This window comes from Salvelinus namaycush, unplaced genomic scaffold (genome assembly GCF_016432855.1).
Source record: "Salvelinus namaycush isolate Seneca unplaced genomic scaffold, SaNama_1.0 Scaffold308, whole genome shotgun sequence".
Lineage (NCBI taxonomy): Eukaryota > Metazoa > Chordata > Actinopteri > Salmoniformes > Salmonidae > Salvelinus > Salvelinus namaycush.
In genome coordinates, this window is record NW_024059986.1 from 136172 (window position 1) to 155000 (window position 18829).

At 45.3% G+C, this 18829-nt stretch overlaps 1 protein-coding gene across 1 annotated transcript in view; it reads left to right on the top strand.

The window, feature by feature from the left end:
* Positions 1 to 18829, top strand: part of LOC120039909 (gamma-aminobutyric acid type B receptor subunit 2-like) — a 153487-nt gene that overhangs the window by 65982 nt on the left and 68676 nt on the right. The window contains exons 11-12 of the mRNA XM_038985231.1: positions 3870 to 3977; positions 10196 to 10318. Of these exons, the coding sequence (XP_038841159.1) occupies positions 3870 to 3977; positions 10196 to 10318 (231 nt within the window). The remainder of the gene's footprint in view (positions 1 to 3869; positions 3978 to 10195; positions 10319 to 18829) is intronic.

An 18829-nucleotide genomic window follows, 5' to 3' on the forward strand; every position in this document is an offset into this window, starting at 1 on the left:
TTTTGCTATGGGGTTTCTACTGTGTATTTATATACTGTATTCTCAACATAACTCATAGTAATATTGCTACTACTGTACATTGCATTTTAGTTCATATAAACTCAGCAAAAAAAGAAACGTCCTCTCACTGTCAACTGCTTTTATTTTCAGCAAACTTAACATGTGTAAATATTTGTTTGAACATAACAAGATTCAACAACTGAGACATAAACTGAACAAGTTCCACAGACATGTGACTAGCAGAAATGGAATGTGTCCCTGAACAAAGGGGGGGTCAAAATCAACAGTAACAGTCAGTATCTGGTGTGGCCACCAGCTGCATTAAGTACTGCAGTGCATCTTCTCCTCATGGACTGCACCAGATTTGCCAGTTCTTGCTGTGAGATGTTACCCCAGTCTTCCACCAAGGCACCTACAAGTTCCCGGACATTTCTGTGGGGAATGGCCCTAGCCCTCACCCTCCGATCCAACAGGTCCCAGACGTGCTCAATGGGATTGAGATCTGGTGTGTAACGCTCATTCCTTCGACGATAAGCGCAAATCTGACCATCACCCCTGGTGAGACATAACCGCGACTCGTCAGTTAAGAGCACTTTTTGCCAGTCCTGTCTGGTCCAGCGACGGTGGGTTTGTGCCCATAGGCAACGTTGTTGCCGGTGATGTCTGGTGAGGACCTGCCTACAACAGGCCTACAAGCCCTCAGTCCAGCCTCTCTCAGCCTATTGCGGACAGTCTGAGCACTGATGGAGGGATTGTGCGTTCCTGGTGTAACTCGGGCAGTTGTTGTTGCCATCCTGTACCTGTCCTGCAGGTGTGATGTTCGGATGTACCGATCCTGTGCAGGTGTTGTTACACGTGGTCTGCCACTGCGAGGACGATCAGCTGTCCGTCCTGTCTCACTGTAGCGCTGTCTTAGGCGTCTCACAGTACGGACATTGCAATTTATTGCCCTGGCCACATCTGCAATCCTCATGTCTCTTTGTAGCATGCCTAAGGCACGTTCACACAGATGAGCAGGGAGCCTGAGAATCTTTCTTTTGGTGTTTTTCAGAGTCAGTAGAAAGGTGAGTTTATATATTAGTAATATATCTACTGCTGTACATATCATTCTCCCGCTATAATATATCTACTGCTGTACATATCATTCTCCCGCTATAATATATCTACTGCTGTACATATCATTCTCCCACTATAACATATCTACTGCTGTACATATCATTCTCCCGCTATAATATATCTACTGCTGTACATATCATTATCCCACTCTAATACATATACTGCTGTACATATCATTCTCCCACTATAATATATCTACTGCTGTACATATCATTCTCCCGCTATAATATATCTACTGCTGTACATATCATTCTCCCACTATAACATATCTACTGCTGTACATATCATTCTCCCGCTATAATATATCTACTGCTGTACATATCATTATCCCACTCTAGTACATATACTGCTGTACATATCATTCTCCCACTATAATATATCTACTGCTGTACATATCATTCTCCCACTAAAATATATCTACTGCTGTACGTATCATTCTCCCACTATAATATATCTACTGCTGTACATATCATTCTCCCACTAAAATATATCTACTGCTGTACATATCATTCTCCCACATATCTACTGCTGTGCATATCATTCTCCCAGTTTAATATATCTACTGCTGTACATATCATTCTCCCACATATCTACTGCTGTGCATATCATTATCCCAGTTTAATATATCTACTGCTGTACATATCATTCTCCCAGTATAATGTATCTACTGCTGTACATATCATTCTCCCACTCTAATACAGATACTGCTGTACATATCATTCTCCCAGTATAATGTATCTACTGCTGTACATATCATTCTACCACTATAATATATATATACTGCTGCACATATCATTCTACCACTATAATATATCTACTGCTGTACATATCATTCTCCCAGTATAATGTGTCTACTGCTGTACATATCATTCTCCCAGTATAATATATCTACTGCTGCACATATCACTCTCTCAATCTAATATATCTACTGCTGTGCATATCATTCTCTCAATCTAATATATCTACTGCTGTACATATCATTCTCCGACATATCTACTGCTGTACATATCATTCTCTCAATCTAATATATCTACCGCTGTACATATTATTCTCTCACTATAATATATCTACTGCTGTACATATCATTCACCCACTCTAATATATCTAATGCTGTACATATCATTCTCCCACTATAATATATCTACTGCTGCACATATCACTCTCTCAATCTAATATATCTACTGCTGTGCATATCATTCTCCCACATATCTACTGCTGTACATATCATTCTCTCAATCTAATATATCTACCGCTGTACATATTATTCTCTCACTATAATATATCTACTGCTGTACATATCATTCTCCCACTCTAATATATCTACCGCTGTACATATTATTCTCTCACTATAATATATCTACTGCTGTACATATCATTCTCCCACTCTAATATATCTACTGCTGTACATATCATTCTCCCACTATAATATATCTACTGCTGCACATATCACTCTCTCAATCTAATATATCTACTGCTGTGCATATCATTCTCTCAATCTAATATATCTACTGCTGTACATATTATTCTCCCACATATCTACTGCTGTACATATCATTCTCTCAATCTAATATATCTACCGCTGTACATATTATTCTCTCACTATAATATGTCTACTGCTGTACATATCATTCTCCCACTCTAATATATCTAATGCTGTACATATCATTCTCCTACTATAATATATCTAATGCTGTACATATCATTCTCCCACATATCTACTGCTGTGCATATCATTCTCCCGCTATAACATATCTCCTGCTGTACATATCATTCTCCCACTATAATATATCTCCTGCTGTACATATCATTATCCCAGTTTAATATATATATTGCTGTACATATCGTTCTTAGTATATATTGTGTAAATTCATCCGGTGTATATACAGATTGGATTTGGATTACTGTTCCAGTGTTATTTGTGTTATTTGAAATCGTTCCAACATTTCTTAATTTCTTTCTTTTCATTTGTTGGATTTTGTGTGGATTGTTTTGTATTGCCAGGTATTACTGCACTGTTGGAGCTAGAAACATAGCTATTACGCTGCACCAGCAATAGCATCTTCAAATCGGTGTGCGCGACTAATAAACTTTGATTTGATTTACAGTCATATATCTTTTTCATCCCCCACACAGACCAGACCTAGTCATTTGTCAAGGGGCCCCTAGAACGGTCTCTTTCAGTAGGGCTCCTATTTTCCTCATGCATCACTGGGGGGAGAATAGGGTTGCTGCTGAATCTCCTGCCTTGGTCTGTTCCATTGTGACTCTGCCTCCCTGCCAAGAATGCCTTTCAACAGACAGACAAACAAACACAAACAGCATTTAGTGCAGTGGGTGTTAAAGTAGTGTTTTTCCGGCTTGTTAAATTAGATACTGTGGGAGTTATTACAGGATATAGCTTTGTTGCTCTTATTTAGTTACAACTCATTCTAAATACAGATATAGCCTACAGAAGGCACCATAGTATTTGGTTTGTTTTAATATCCTTGGATTTCAAGTAGGGAGGTCTCTCTTTTTAATAACACATATTCATAAGTTTAACAGCCATGATGCTAGTATACAACTTCCTCTGAAGTTTGCACATTCACTTTCATGGAATTATGACAGGATTCTGACTATTTTTAGTGCACTTTTAGAGCGTTTGGTGAATTTGTTGGCTAAGAAAAAATAAATGCTAACATCTTGTCAGTCTAGATCTTTGTTTTAGTCCAGCTCTTTGACAGCTTTTGACTGTTTCTGTCCTCGTCTTGCAGGTGCGAACATGGATCCTCATTGTGGGCTACACAACAGCGTTTGGTGCCATGTTTGCCAAGACCTGGAGAGTCCATGCTATCTTCAAGAACGTCAAGATGAAGAAAAAGGTAAGAAAACGTAGTGAGCTGCTGCCCATGGAACACTGCTGCAGCATGGATTCCAATCCAACCCATTGCTACTCTTCCTGTCTTTCCTATCTATCTGTACCTTATCTAATAAACAAGCAAAAAATACAAGAGTAGTGAAAAAAATGTAAATCACTACCTGTGTGGTCTCATGGCCAAAATGATGGCCAATAGCAGGATGTAGTGACGTGTGTTTTTACTAAAATTGTATTATGTGGAATGATGATGATGAATTATTATCATTATTATTATTACTATTATCACCATATCATCATCATTATGCACCAGCATTGACAATTGCCTTGTCTTATGAATGAGGGGAAAGGGGTCCCTTCCATTTCCATTCAGGCAAATCAATTTCAAGGTGAACGTTTACATTTTAAGTATTGCATTTCTATTCACTTCCTGAATCAGCTGAATAGATTTGACACCGATCCTGCCTCGTTGGTCACTCTGCTAATACAGTAGCTGACAGTGTTCAGGTTGTGGAAAGATACTAGTAGCCAACATGCATACAGGTTTTGTCCCAAATGGCACCCTATCCCCTATATAGTGCACTAACATAAGGCTCTGTCTAAAAGTAGTGTACTATGTAGGGAATAGGGTGCCATATGGGACAAAGCCATAGTGTCACCACAAGGAATAGATTACAGCCACAGGTCTGGGACCTGCTTTATGAGCAACGGAGCACACATGCCGGATTAACATGCTAACTCCCCTTCTTTAGAAAAGACTATCAACATCAGACTAGCCAAGGTCATTTTGTTTTTTGTGTAAAACCAGTTAGTTGAAGGAAGAGAGCGTTTTCTGTTGCTGTGAACAAGCAGCAGTATATTGTGGTAGTCACACGGTCTGGTCTGCTGAGGCTGGCTGCACTCAAGCAGAATGCAGGAGCCTAGAACCATAATTGGCCATTATGGACTCTGATAGATAAATCCTCACTGGTTAACAGCAGCTAGCGCTTCTTATGCCACTGATTCCTGTGTCACTACACATGCATTATGTCAGATAAAAAATGAATGGAGGGAGAAGAAGGCGTAGAAGAGAGAAGGGGAGGGACTGTTATGTGATATAGTTTCTGACCACATTTTCAGGGTTTGCAAAAAAAAAACACTTTACCCCTCGAAGCAAGTATGCAGCCCTATCACAATCTGGTTATCAAGTAGCAATCACAAGGGGAGCTTCCAGGTTGCTGCCTGTGACAATGTTGCTAAGGTATATAGGTCCTGGATGGCAGGAAGCTTGGCCCCAGTGATGTACTGAGCCGTACTCACTACCCTCGATAGTGCCTTGCGACCAACGGGGCCGAGCAGTTGCCGTACCAGGCAGTGATGCAACCATGTTTAGTTTTCCTGTTTGCTTATGGCCTTATACAGCTCACTGAGTGCGGTCTTAGTGCCAGCATCGGTTTGTGATGGTAAATAGACAGACAAACTCTCTTGGTAAATAGTGTGGTCTACAGCTCATCATGAGATACTATCCCTCACGCGAGCGAAACCTCAAGACTTCCTTAATATTCGATTTTGTGCACCAGCTGTTGTTTACAAATATACACAGACCACCACCCCTTGTCTTACCGGAGGCAGCTGTTCTATCTTGCCGATGCAGCGTAAAACCCGACAGCTGTATTTTATCCATGCACAACTCAGTGAAACATTAGATATTACAGTTTTTAAATGTCCCGTTGGTATGATATTTGTGATTGTAGCTCATCTATTTCTTTATCTAATGATTGTACGTTGTCTAATAGGACTGGTGGTAGAGGCAGATTACTCACTCGCCGTCAGTTCCTTACAAGGCACCCCAACCTACGTCCCCGATATCTCTGTCTCCTTCTCATGTGAATTACGGGGATGTTGGCCTTGTCGGGTGTCTGAAGTAAATCCTTCGCGTCCGACTCGTTAAAGAAAAAATATTTTTGTCCAGTACGAGGTGAGTAATCACTGCCCTGATATGAAAAGCTATTTTCGGTCATAAGAGACGGTGGCAGGAACATTATGTACAAAATAAGTTACAAATAACGTGAAAAAAACACACACAATAGCACAATTGGTTAGGAGTCCGTAAAACGGCAGCCATCTCCTCCCACGCCATTTAATATGATCGGTTTCCTACTGGTCACTACCACGTCTTCTAACAGAGGCGCCGGGACAGTTGTACCTAGATCTAAACCAGCACCTTTTACACTTGGTGATGCTCTTTTTCAACCAAAACATTTCCTCAAACTACATGTGTGTAACTGAGTAACTACTGTAGCAGACCTAAGGAGTGGTGTTTTTCTCCCAGTGAGAGGCCCAGCAGCAAGGCAGGTTGTTAGCCCCACTCAGTCACCCCAAGCCCCAGAGGAGCTGCAACGATCCAGCCACAAAAAGCATTACAGACACTCTGCTCAGCTCAGACTGTACACACACACACACACACACACACACACACACACACACACACACACACACACACACACACACACACACACACACACACACACACACACACACACACACACACACACACACACACACACACACACACACACACACACACACACACACAGTGTACAGTTCAGGGACAGCTGGAGCTCCCCCTGGGTATATGCTGCTGCGATCTTTCTCTAGAAAAAGTCAAGCTGAGAAAGCCAAGCTAGAGTTTGACTCAAGCACTAAAGAATTTACCACACACACCTTTTGTTCTATGTTCAGTGCACACGCACACAATCACACACACATGCTCCCTGTGGTGAACCTGATGGAATGTGTGTGGGGTTTCTGTTACTGCTGTGTGAGACTGGCTGATCATCAGGGAGAGTGGTGATTCATCTCGTTGTTTAAGCCTGCAGTTTTTTACAGGATTAAAGGGTGCTTGCGCGATTTGTGTGCTTGCGCGCATGCTTGTGTGTTTGCATTCTTGCGTCCGTACGTGTGTGTGCTTTTCTCTAACACACGCTCTACCCACTGACCTGTTTTCGATTGACATATTTCCATTCCTCTCTTCAATAGAAATACCAAACAGCAAACCAATATCTATCTGACACAATATGCTTTTGTAGCTGGTGTGATTATGTAAAGGCTTTCCAGGCCTCTGTGGCTGCATCTCTGCTGGCCTTTTGATATTTATAGTCCACCTCACATCACATCCTGGATAGATGTGTCGGATGGCAACGGCTGCAGGAGGGAGTGTGGGAGAGCTGTCAGAGAGAGTGGGAGAGAGAGAGTGCGTGGGAGGCAGAGAGAAAGAGAGAGAGAGAAATATTTAAAGATGGAAAGAGACAGGGACGGGGTCAGTGCTGGTTTGCATCTCTCCTTTAGTCTGCGGTCATCTGAAACACAAGCACATTTTGATATCTTCAAATGTGCTAAAAAAGAGATGATCTTTTGTGTTAACTTCTAAAAATATTTATTTTTGATTCGTAATTCAAAGAAAAACAAAACACAACAACAAAACAGCTCTTGCTCCTGTGAAATGTGTTGCTATGGCAATTATGCAGACTCAGTTTTTCCTCCTCTCTTCCTCCTCCTCCTTCTTCCTCTTCTTGTTCCTCCTCTTCTTCTTCTTGTTTCTCCTCTTCCTCTTGTTCTTCCTCCTCCTCTTCCTCCTCCTCTTCTTGTTCATCCGTCTCTTCCTCCTCTTCTTGTTCCTCCTCCCCCACCTCCATCAGAGCAGAGAGACTAAACTGAGTGCTCCCCAGGTGGAGCTAGACAGCCCTTAAATCTAAAGACCTATTCCCTGGTGTTTCAGCAGGGCCAGGATCTGTCTGTCGGGCAGCAGTTAACCTAGCTCCCTCCCTCCCCTCCTTTTCCCTCCCTCCCCACACACACTGATTGAGTGCAGGGGCTTTGGCTGAGTGAAGTGAAGTGATAGCTGTTGTCAGTCAACAGTGTTGCTGGGGGTTTGCCATGGAAACCCAGTGATGTTTGCCCATCTCTTCATCAATCCCTCCGTCCCTTCGCCAGTCCCTCCATCTCCGTCCCTCCTTCCCCCCTCCCTCAGAGAGAAGACTGTAAATCAGGGTGTGCTCAATAAGGGTTCCGCTCGGCAAGGTTCGCCCAGCACTCCTTCACTCCTTAAAGAGGCCTGGTTCAGTGTTGGGTAAGCACAGGGCCTGTCAATCAAACAGGCTGCTCTGCAGCCTCCCTCCGTGTCTGCCTGGTAGTCTGTCTCTGAGATTTACTTTAGAGTATTCTTGAATGTGCACCAAGTGAGATACACCATTGCACACACACGCACACACACACACTAATGTGTACACATATAGAGAAGACAAAACATAGTGTATATAGTGTCCACATAATACTGTACAAGCTTACACAGAACAGTGACCTCACGAGTGTGTGTACATGATCTGATATGAGCTGTGTATTTCATACTAAAATAAATACACATCCCTATGCAAACGTTTGATCATCCCTGACGATCTAATTCCCCACGGATCAGGGCCTTGAAAGCATACTGCTCTGTTCCCTGATCACAACTAGTGTACACAGTGTATTCTACAATGCACACAGTCCACATCCCCATGCTTTTAATGATGAATCAGCAGTAGAATATAGAAATACTGCCACCAGGGTAGGCAGAAGCATTTAAAATGCAATAAAGAAAGCAGGCCTGATGTAGCCAGCTCTAATGTTAGCAGGTCTGATGTAGCCAGCTCTAATGTTAGCAGGCCTGATGTAGCCAGCTCTAATGTTAGCAGGCCTGATGTAGCCAACTCTAATGTTAGCAGACCTGATGTAGCCAGCTCTAATGTTAGCAGACCTGATGTAGCCAGCTTTAATGTTAGCAGACCTGATGTAGCCAGCTCTAATGTTAGCAGGCCTGATGTAGCCAACTCTAATGTTAGCAGACCTGATGTAGCCAGCTCTAATGTTAGCAGACCTGATGTAGCCAGCTCTAATGTTAGCAGGCCTGATGTAGCCAGCTCTAATGTTAGCAGGCCTGATGGAGCCAGCTCTAATGTTAGCAGACCTGAGGTAATGGAGAGCAGAGAGCATATTTTTTTATTATGGGGCACAGCTATACAGATTCACTCAGATACTGTAGGTGGTGTACTGTGCTGTGTGGATCGTATATTGTATCCAGTACACAACAACACTATGTCCCATTGGGAATAGCAGAATGTGATCATTTATTAATTTGACATCTGTCTTGGCCAAAGGGACATGAGACCATGGTCAATCTTCTGATATGATTCTTCCGACATTCTGAGTGATATAATGATTATTTTAATTAGTATTATTTCATTTTCGATTTCATTTACATTAAAGATCATCTATTCTGGCCCTGTGTCCTTTCATTTTCTATGATGCTCAGACTGAGAACATTGTTGCGGTAATACATATAAAATCTAATTATAGCTCTGTGGTTACGGTCAGACAGTAACTTGTAGTTTTTGTAGCTATTTGGAAACCTCTGGCACCTTGACTACATCGCCAGCCCCTGTCTCTATGTAATACACACAACGTTCCACTCTCCTATTTGTCCAATCCCAGTAGCCATCAGAAGACAACACATCAAAACCAATCCCCCATTCCATTCTGAGTCTAGTCTTCTGTCTGTGGCGGTGGAGAGAGAGAGAGTGTTAAACCAATCCCCCATTCCATTCTGAGCCCACCGTCTTCTGTCTGTGGCGGTGGAGAGAGAGAGAGCGAGAGAGAGAGAGTGTTAAAGAGAGACCACATCATTTATATGAAGTGATTTCTCTCAAGTGCGTCCGTGTCTGTGTTCTCCTGACCTTTGCTTTGATGTGGACAGCGGCGGGGTCAAACGCTGTTCAAAATAAAGATCAGACGGGAGGGGGCGGGGTGGCCCACCTTTCATCCTCTAAAGTTCACCAACACAAAAGAGAGTCTATGTTGATTTATGCGACTCCCGCTCGGGTTGGTGTCTTTTACCAGCTCACTGTATCCTACCTCTCATCCCTCTCTACCCTCCCTACATTTAAAAAGGAGCTACCTTCGTGTGTCAATGTAGGACAACCTTTTTGGTTCCAGGTAGAGCCCTATTTGGTTCCAGGTAGAGCCCTATTTGGTTCCAGGTAGAGCCCTATTTGGTTCCAGGTAGAGCCCTATTTGGTTCCAGGTAGAGCCCTATTTGGTTCCAGGTAGCACCCTTTCCAAGTACATGTCCCTTTTTCTAAAAGTGTACCTACTGCCACCTCTCTCACCCTCTCTCCCCTATCATTCTCTCTCTTCTCTTCTTCCCTCCAGATTATCAAGGACCAGAAGCTGCTGATCATTGTGGGTGGGATGCTGCTGATTGACCTGTGCATCCTCATCTGCTGGCAGATCGTTGATCCGCTGAAGAGGACCGTGGAGGAGTACAGCTTGGAGGTACATCTGACCACCATTTCTCTCCCATTTATATTAACAAAAACATACTCTGACCACGTTTGTCATGTGAACTTTCCAGGGAAAAACGGCCCCCTATAATTGTAGAGTATTACAAGGACCCAGAGTATTTCCTTGCCATTACTGACTGGGGAAAATGCTGGGCCCTTATTCACCACAATCTAACACCCACATCTTGGTGGCACCACTAGATTCTCTAATAGGGATAATGGTTCTGGATCTGGGGCACCAACATGTCCGCCAGTGAGACCAAATCAGCAGCAGGCTTCGTTGTGGTTATTTTTGGTTCAGGAGGATATGAGCCACTCTGCCACCTCCTGTCCTCTTCCTCTGCTAGCCAGACCCTCTCCTTACCAAGCCAGCTGGGATGTGGGGTGTTGGCAAGGCATGCCGGAAAGAAACACTTGGCAACCCTCTACTCCTGCTACTGGGTAAGGGCCGATGTGTAGAGAGCTGGTGGACTCAGCTCTACCAGGATTCGTTGAGGGATGGACTTCACCTTGCTAGGATTGATTACGCTTGGACTTAGCCTTGCCAGGATTGGTTGCGGTAAACTTAGCCTTGCCAGGATTGATTGAGGGGTGGATTTTGCTTTGACAGGACTGTTTGGTGTGTGAATGGCTTTTTGGATCCTGGCACACCATATTTGGACCACAAACTGTCATGAGTGATTAGTAGTTAGAGATGGTGACTGTAATGTTTGGCTTTGTTAAAACTGTGATTGATATTGCTGCTGTAACTGTTATTTAGGTCACTAAACACGATAAAGGAAGCTGGATGATTGTTGTTGATTGATTATTGTGCTGTGTGTCTGTAACAGTGGGCATACTGTATTATGTTTCTTGTGACCGGAGCGAAACTTTGATCAGTCAAATATCCTCCACAAATGAACATTGTTGTACTGTACATCTTAATAGGCTCTTCTAATACAGCACAGAGTCTGTTTACATGACAGCCCACTAACTACCATCCCACCATCATGGTTTAACAGCAAACCGAATTACAGATCTAAATTTGACTTCCAAAGTCGATTGGCCTTTGATGTTGTTGGCGGTGGGCACAGACTCGTCAGGGTACACCGGGGGTACGGACTAAGTGGATGTTCAGAGCTAATTAAGAAATCTTTTCAACTCCTCCAGACACCTCCTCAGCTCCTCAGAGCCTGTCAAGATCGGAGCTTCTGACAGGGCAACGTCCTCCCTAAACGCCAACGCCATTGGTTGAGATGTTTAAAAGAGCCCTGGTGACCTTTGACAAATCAGCAGTGGGATTGGAAGTTCAGGGTGCAGAGTCGTGATGAAAGGCGGCCCTCAGTGGTGTATTCCGGGAGGATTCCGGGAGGGTTGGGGGAGGTTCTTTGAAAGTTCTTTGATGCTATTGACCCGACGTGAAGCTGTTGCTTTTTCATGTTTGTTTGCTCTGCTTGGTCCCGCGGGGGGAAAAGGTGGGATGGAAGGATGAAACTCTCCCTTGGAGTCAATTACTTTTCTGTGACTTCAATTAAACGAGATGCCTCTGAAATGATAAGTAGTGCTTAGCTGGTTACAGCCCCCAAAGCAGCGGGTCACAACGCATTCACACTGGTTTCTTTATGCTTCTTGGAAAGGAAAAGACAGCGTTTTTATTTGGGTCACTGAGTAAAAACCTTTCAACCCGTGGTGTTCTCACAGCCCCAAGTCAATGGAGTGTTCTCACAGCCCCAAGTCAATGGAGTGGAGTGAACGTATTAGCCCCTCTGAGTATGAGCCTACCCCCTGGGTGTGGCTCTGCATGCCTGGGCTGGTGCTGGGCTGTGGAGTTCAGGATCCGCAGTCTGGAGAGCCTGGCTCCACTGGGCCAAGAGACAGGAGAACACTAACGAGTGAGTGAGTGAGTGAGTGAGTGAGTGAGTGAGTGAGTGAGTGAGTGAGTGAGTGAGTGAGTGAGTGAGTGAGTGAGTGAGTGAGTGAGTGAGTGAGTGAGAGAGTGAGAGAGTGAGAGAGTGAGAGAGTGACCGAGTGAGAGAGTGACAGAGTGACAGAGTGACAGAGTGACAGAGTGACAGAGTGAGAGAGTGAGAAGACAGGCTATGTGCACACTGCCCACAAAATGAGGTGGAAACTGAGCTGCACTTCCTAACCTCCTGACAAATGTATGACCATATTAGAGATACATATTTCCCTCAGATTACATAGATCCACAAAGAATTCGAAAACAAACCCGATTTTGATCAACTCCCATATCTACTGTCTACTGGGTGAAATACCACAGTGTGCCATCACAGCAGCAAGATGTGTGACCTGTTTCCACAAGAAAAGGTCAACCAGTGAAGAACAAACACCATTGTAAATACAACCCATATTTATGCTTATTTATTTTCATTTTCCCTTTTGTACTTTAACCATTTGTACATCGTTACAACACTGTATATATACATACTATGACATTTGTAATGTCTTTATTATTTTGAAACTTCTGTATGTGTAATGTTTACTGTTCATTTTTATTGTTTATTTCACTTTTGTATATTATCTACCTCACTTGCTTTGGCAATGTTAACATATGTTTCCCATGCCAATAAAGCCCCTTGAATTGAATTGAAATTGAATTGAATTGAGAGAGCGTTCTGGGATTGAGAGAGAGAGAGCGTTCTCTGGGATAGGAGAGAGAGAGAGAGAGAGAGAGAGAGAGAGATCTGGGTATGGAGAGAGAGAGAGAGAGCGCTCTGGGATTGGAGAGAGAGAGCGTTCTCTGGGATAGGAGAGAGAGAGAGAGAGAGAGAGAGAGAGAGAGAGAGAGAGAGAGAGATCTGGGTATGGAGAGAGAGAGAGAGAGCGCTCTGGGATTGGAGAGAGAGAGCGTTCTCTGGGATAGGAGAGAGAGAGAGAGAGATCTGGGTATGGAGAGAGAGAGAGAGAGCGCTCTGGGATTGGAGAGAGAGAGCGTTCTCTGGGATAGGAGAGAGAGAGCGTTCTCTGGGATAGGAGAGAGAGAGAGATCTGGGTATGGAGAGAGAGAGAGAGAGAGCGTTCTCTGGGATAGGAGAGAGAGAGAGAGAGAGATCTGGGTATGGAGAGAGAGAGAGAGAGATCTGGGTATGGAGAGAGAGAGAGAGAGAGATCTGGGTATGGAGAGAGAGAGAGAGGGCGCTCTGGGAGTGGAGAGAGAGAGAGAGCGCTCTGGGAGTGGAGAGAGAGAGAGAGCGCTCTGGGAGTGGAGAGAGAGAGAGAGGGCGCTCTGGGATTGGAGAGAGAGAGAGAGAGCGCTCTGGGAGTGGAGAGAGAGAGAGAGGGCGCTCTGGGATTGGAGAGAGAGAGAGGGCGCTCTGGGAGTGGAGAGAGAGAGAGAGGGCGCTCTGGGATTGGAGAGAGAGAGAGAGAGCGCTCTGGGATTGGAGAGAGAGAGAGCGCTCTGGGAGTGGAGAGAGAGAGAGAGGGCGCTCTGGGATTGGAGAGAGAGAGAGAGAGAGAGAGCTCTGGGATTGGAGAGAGGGAGCTCTTGGATTGGAGAGAGAGAGAGAGCGCGCTCTGGAAAGAGAGAGCGCTCTGGAATAGGAGAGAGAGAGAGAGAGAGCTCTGGGATTAGAGAGAGAGAGAGAGAGAGCTCTGGGATTAGAGAGAGAGAGGGAGAGCGCTCTGGGAGTGGAGAGAGAGAGAGAGTGCTCTGGGATTGGAGTGAGAGAGAGCTCTGGGATTGGAGAGAGAGAGAGAGAGAGAGAGGGAGATCTGGGTATGGAGAGAGAGAGAGAGAGAGAGAGAGATCTGGGTATGGAGAGAGAGAGAGAGAGAGAGAGAGAGAGAGAGAGAGAGCTCTGGGATTGGAGAGAGAGAGAGAGCTCTGGGATTGGAGTGAGAGAGAGAGACCTCTGGGATTGGAGAGAGAGAGAGAGAGAGGGAGATCTGGGTATGGAGAGAGAGAGAGAGAGAGAGAGATCTGGGTATGGAGAGAGAGAGAGAGAGAGAGAGAGCTCTTGGATTGGAGTGAGAGAGAGAGAGCTCTGGGATTGGAGAGAGAGAGAGAGAGAGAGAGGGAGATCTGGGTATGGAGAGAGAGAGAGAGATCTGGGTATGGAGAGAGAGAGAGAGAGAGAGAGAGAGAGAGAGAGAGAGAGAGAGAGAGAGAGAGAGAGCTCTTGGATTGGAGAGAGAGAGAGAGAGAGTGCTCTGGAATAGGAGAGAGAGAGGGAGAGAGAGAGAGAGAGAGAGAGAGAGCTCTGGGATTGGAGAGAGAGAGAGAAAGATCTGGGATTGGAGAGAGAGAGAGAGAGAGAGCTCTGGGATTGGAGAAAGAGAGAGAGAGCCCTGTGATTGAAAAGAGAGAGAGAGAGCCCTGCAATTGGAAAGCGAGAGAGGGAGAGAGCTCTCTGGGATTGGAGAGAGAGAGAGAGAGAGAGCTCTGGGATTGGAGAGAGAGAGAGATCGCTCTGGGATTGGAGAGAGAGAGAGAGAGAGAGAGAGAGAGAGAGAGAGATCGCTCTGGGATTGGAGGGAGAGAGAGAGAGAGAGAGAGAGATCGCTCTGGGATTGGAGAGAGAGAGAGAGAGAGAGAGAGAGAGATCGCTCTGGGATTGGAGAGAGAGAGAGAGAGAGAGAGAGAGAGAGAGAGAGAGAGAGAGAGAGAGAGAGAGAGAGAGAGAGAGAGAGAGAGAGAGAGATCGCTCTGGGATTGGAGGGAGAGAGGGAGAGAGCGCTCTGGGATTGGAGAGAGAGAGGGAGAGAGCGCTCTGGGATTGGAGAGAGAGAGAGAGAGAGAGAGAGAGAGAGAGAGAGAGAGAGAGAGAGAGAGACAGCGAGAGAGAGCTCTGGGATTGGAGAGAGAGAGAGACAGCGAGAGAGAGCTCTGGGATTGGAGAGAGAGACAGCGAGAGAGAGCTCTGGGATTGGAGAGAGAGAGAGACAGCGAGAGAGAGCTCTGGGATTGGAGAGAGAGAGAGAGAGTGCTCTGGGATTGGAGGGAGAGAGCGAGAGAGAGCGCTCTGGGATTGGAGGGAGAGAGAGAGAGAGAGCTCTGGGATTGGAGGGAGAGAGAGAGAGAGAGCTCTGGGATTGGAGGGAGAGAGAGAGAGAGAGAGAGCTCTGGGATTGGAGAGAGAGAGACAGCGAGAGAGAGCTCTGGGATTGGAGGGAGAGAGAGAGAGAGAGAGCTCTGGGATTGGAGAGAGAGAGACAGCGAGAGAGAGCTCTGGGATTGGAGGGAGAGAGAGAGAGAGAGCTCTGGGATTGGAGAGAGAGAGAGAGAGCGAGAGAGAGCTCTGGGATTGGAGAGAGAGAGAGAGCGAGAGAGAGCTCTGGGATTGGAGGGAGAGAGAGAGAGAGAGAGAGAGAGCTCTGGGATTGGAGAGAGAGAGAGCGAGAGAGAGAGCTCTGGGATTGGAGAGAGAGAGAGCGAGAGAGAGCTCTGGGATTGGAGTTGTATGGTGTTGCTTCCTAGCTGACTGGACTGTTTGGCAGGCGGCGGTGGCGAGGGAGAGATGGGATCATGGCATTACGCCGGATGGCGGACCACTCTGGGGAACGCAGGGAGAGAGAGAGATTAGCCGTGATTGATTGGTGCGAGAAGAAGGACCATTAACTCTGAATCTGTGTCCCAAATGTAAACATATTCCCCATGTAGTGCACTATCTTTGACCAAAGCCCTGTGGAATATGGCCCTATGGGCTCTGGCCAAAAGTGCACGAAATAGGGAATAGGCTGCTATTTGGGACCCATGCGCTGAGATTCTTACAAGGCTTCAGGCATGGTTTCCCTGCCGTCCCTCCCCTAGCTTACTCCCCCCTTTCCCTTCCTCTCCCTCTGTCTCCCCTGATTCTCTCTCTCCTTCCATCCTCCAATATCAGGATGTGTTAGGAGGACTGGGAGGACTGGGAGGAGAAACAACTGGCGACCTTGGGCTGGCAGACTGTGTCCACATGCGGCATCCAAGGACATAGTGTGTATACAGAGATGTGGCTGTACTGAACTGAACTGTCAGTGTTTAGTCTGCTCTGCTGAGAGGTTGTTGTCTGTCATACAGGGCAACAGGATGTAGTCTATAGTATTGATTTAAGATGTACCTGTACCTGCTGTGTACATTGATCATGTGAATCATGTGCATGTATGGACTTACTTACCTGTAGGAGGTTGTTTGTTTATATGCAAATCTTGTATTTACTTCACTGTGTGTGTGTGTGTGTGTGTGTGTGTGTGTGTGTGTGTGTGTGTGTGTGTGTGTGTGTGTGTGTGTGTGTGTGTGTGTGTGTGTGTGTGTGTGTGTGTGTGTGTGTGTGTGTGTGTGTGTGTGTGTGCTTGCGTGCGTGCACTTTCATGCATACCGTGCATTTGGAAAGTATTCAGACCCCTTGACTTTTCCCACATTTTGTTACGTTACAGCCTTGTTCTAAAATTGATTAAATTGTTTCCCCCCTCGTCAATCAACACACAATACCCCATAATGACAAAGCAAAAACTGTTTTTTATATGAAAAATGAAATATCACAAGTATTCAGACCCTTTACTCAGTACTTTGTTTAAGCACCTTTGGCAGCGATAACAGTTTCAAGTCTTCTTGGTTATGACGCTACAAGCTTAACACACCTGTATTTGGGGAGTTTCTCCCATTCTTCTCTGCAGATCCTCTCAAGCTCTGTCAGGTTGGATGGGAAGCATTGCCACACAGCTATTTTCAGGTCACTCCAGAGATGGTCGATCAGGTTCAAGTCTGGGCTCTGGCTGGGCCACTCAAGGACTTCCAGAGATTTGTCCTGAAGCCACTCCTGCATTGTCTTGGCTGTGTGCTTACGGTCATTGTCCTGTTGGAAACTTCGCTCCAGTCATCAAATCAAATCAAATCAAGTTTATTTTATATAGCCCTTCGTACATCAGCTAATATCTCGAAGTGCTGTACAGAAACCCAGCCTAAAACCCCAAACAGCAAGCAATGCAGGTGTAGAAGCACGGCGGCTAGGAAAAACTCCCTAGAAAGGCCAAAACCTAGGAAGAAACCTAGAGAGGAACCAGGCTATGAGGTCCTGTTCACTCTGGAGCAGGTTTTCATCAAGGATCTCTCTGTACTTTGCTCCGTTCATCTTTGCCTTGATCCTGACAAGTCTCCCAGTCCCTGCCGCTGAAAAACATCCCCACAGCCTGTTGCTGCCAGCAGCATGCTTCACCGTAGGGATGGTGCCAGGTTCGCTTGGCATTAAGGCCAAAGATTTCAATCTTGGTTTCATCAGACAGGAGAATCTTGTTTCTCATAGTCAGAGTCCTTTAGGTGCCTTTTGGCAAATTCCAAGCGGGCTGTCATGTGCCTTTTACTGAGGAGTGGCTTCCGTCTGGCCACTCTACCATAAAGGCCTGATTGGTGGAGTGCTGCAGAGATGGTTGTCCTTTTGGAAGGTTCTCCCATTTCCACAGAGGAACTCTCGAGCTTCATCAGAGTGACCATCGGTTTCTTGGTTACCTCCCTGACCAAGGTCTTTTTCCCCCGATTGCTCAGTTTGGCTGAGCGGCCAGCTCTAGGTAGAGCCTTGGTGGTTCTAAACTTTTTCCATTTAAGAATGATGGAGGCCACTGTGTTCTTGGGGACCTTCAATGTTTTGGTACCCTTGCCCAGATCTGTGCCTCGACACAATCCTGTCTCAGAGCTCTACAGACAATTCCTTTGACCTTTTTTTGCTCTGACATGCACTGTCAACTGTGGGACCTTATTCAGACAGGCGTGTGCCTTTCCAGATCATGTCCAATCAATTTAATTTACCACAGGTGGACTCCAATCAAGTTGTGGAACGGATGATCAACGGAGACAGGATGCACCTGAGCTCAATTTCGAGTCTCATAGCAAAGGGTCTGAATACTTATGTAAAAAAGGTATTTCTGTTTTTTGCAAACATTTCTAAAAACCTGTTTTCGCTTTGTCATTATGGGGTATTGTGTGTAGATTGATGAGATTTTTTTTTTATTTAATCAATTTTAAAATAAGGCTGTAACGTAACAAAATGTAGAAAAAGTCAAGCCGTCTGAATACGTTCCGAATGCCCTGTATGTACCGCAAACGTTCGACAGTTAAGTGAGTACAGTCAAGTCGCTATGGCAGCTGCTGCATCGTCTAATAGGATCAACATAAGAGGAGGGAATAAGAATAATTGTTCTGTCTTGAGTAACCCTTCATAAAATCCATTGATGTACAGGAGTACGCTGGCAGAGGAAAGACATGAGGAGAGGTCCAGGGGCATCAGATAGGGAGAGGGAGATAGTCTTTGGTTCTTGATGAGTGTAAAAGAAGGTAGAGGGTGACCCCTAAGAAATGTTATGGCCTGACTTCAAGGCATTCGTTTTAATTACACTATGTAGCTATAAAACCCTTCCCCTAACGCCTTAAATCAAGTCTCCTTTCTGATCCACACTTAAAACTAGTGCCCCAGATATGAATTCCGTCCCTGTATGTCCCCTTCAGAGGACTGAGGTTGCATCTCAAAGAGCCCTATGGGTTTAGTGCACTAAATAGGGAATAGGTTGCTGTTTGGGATGCATACAGTAC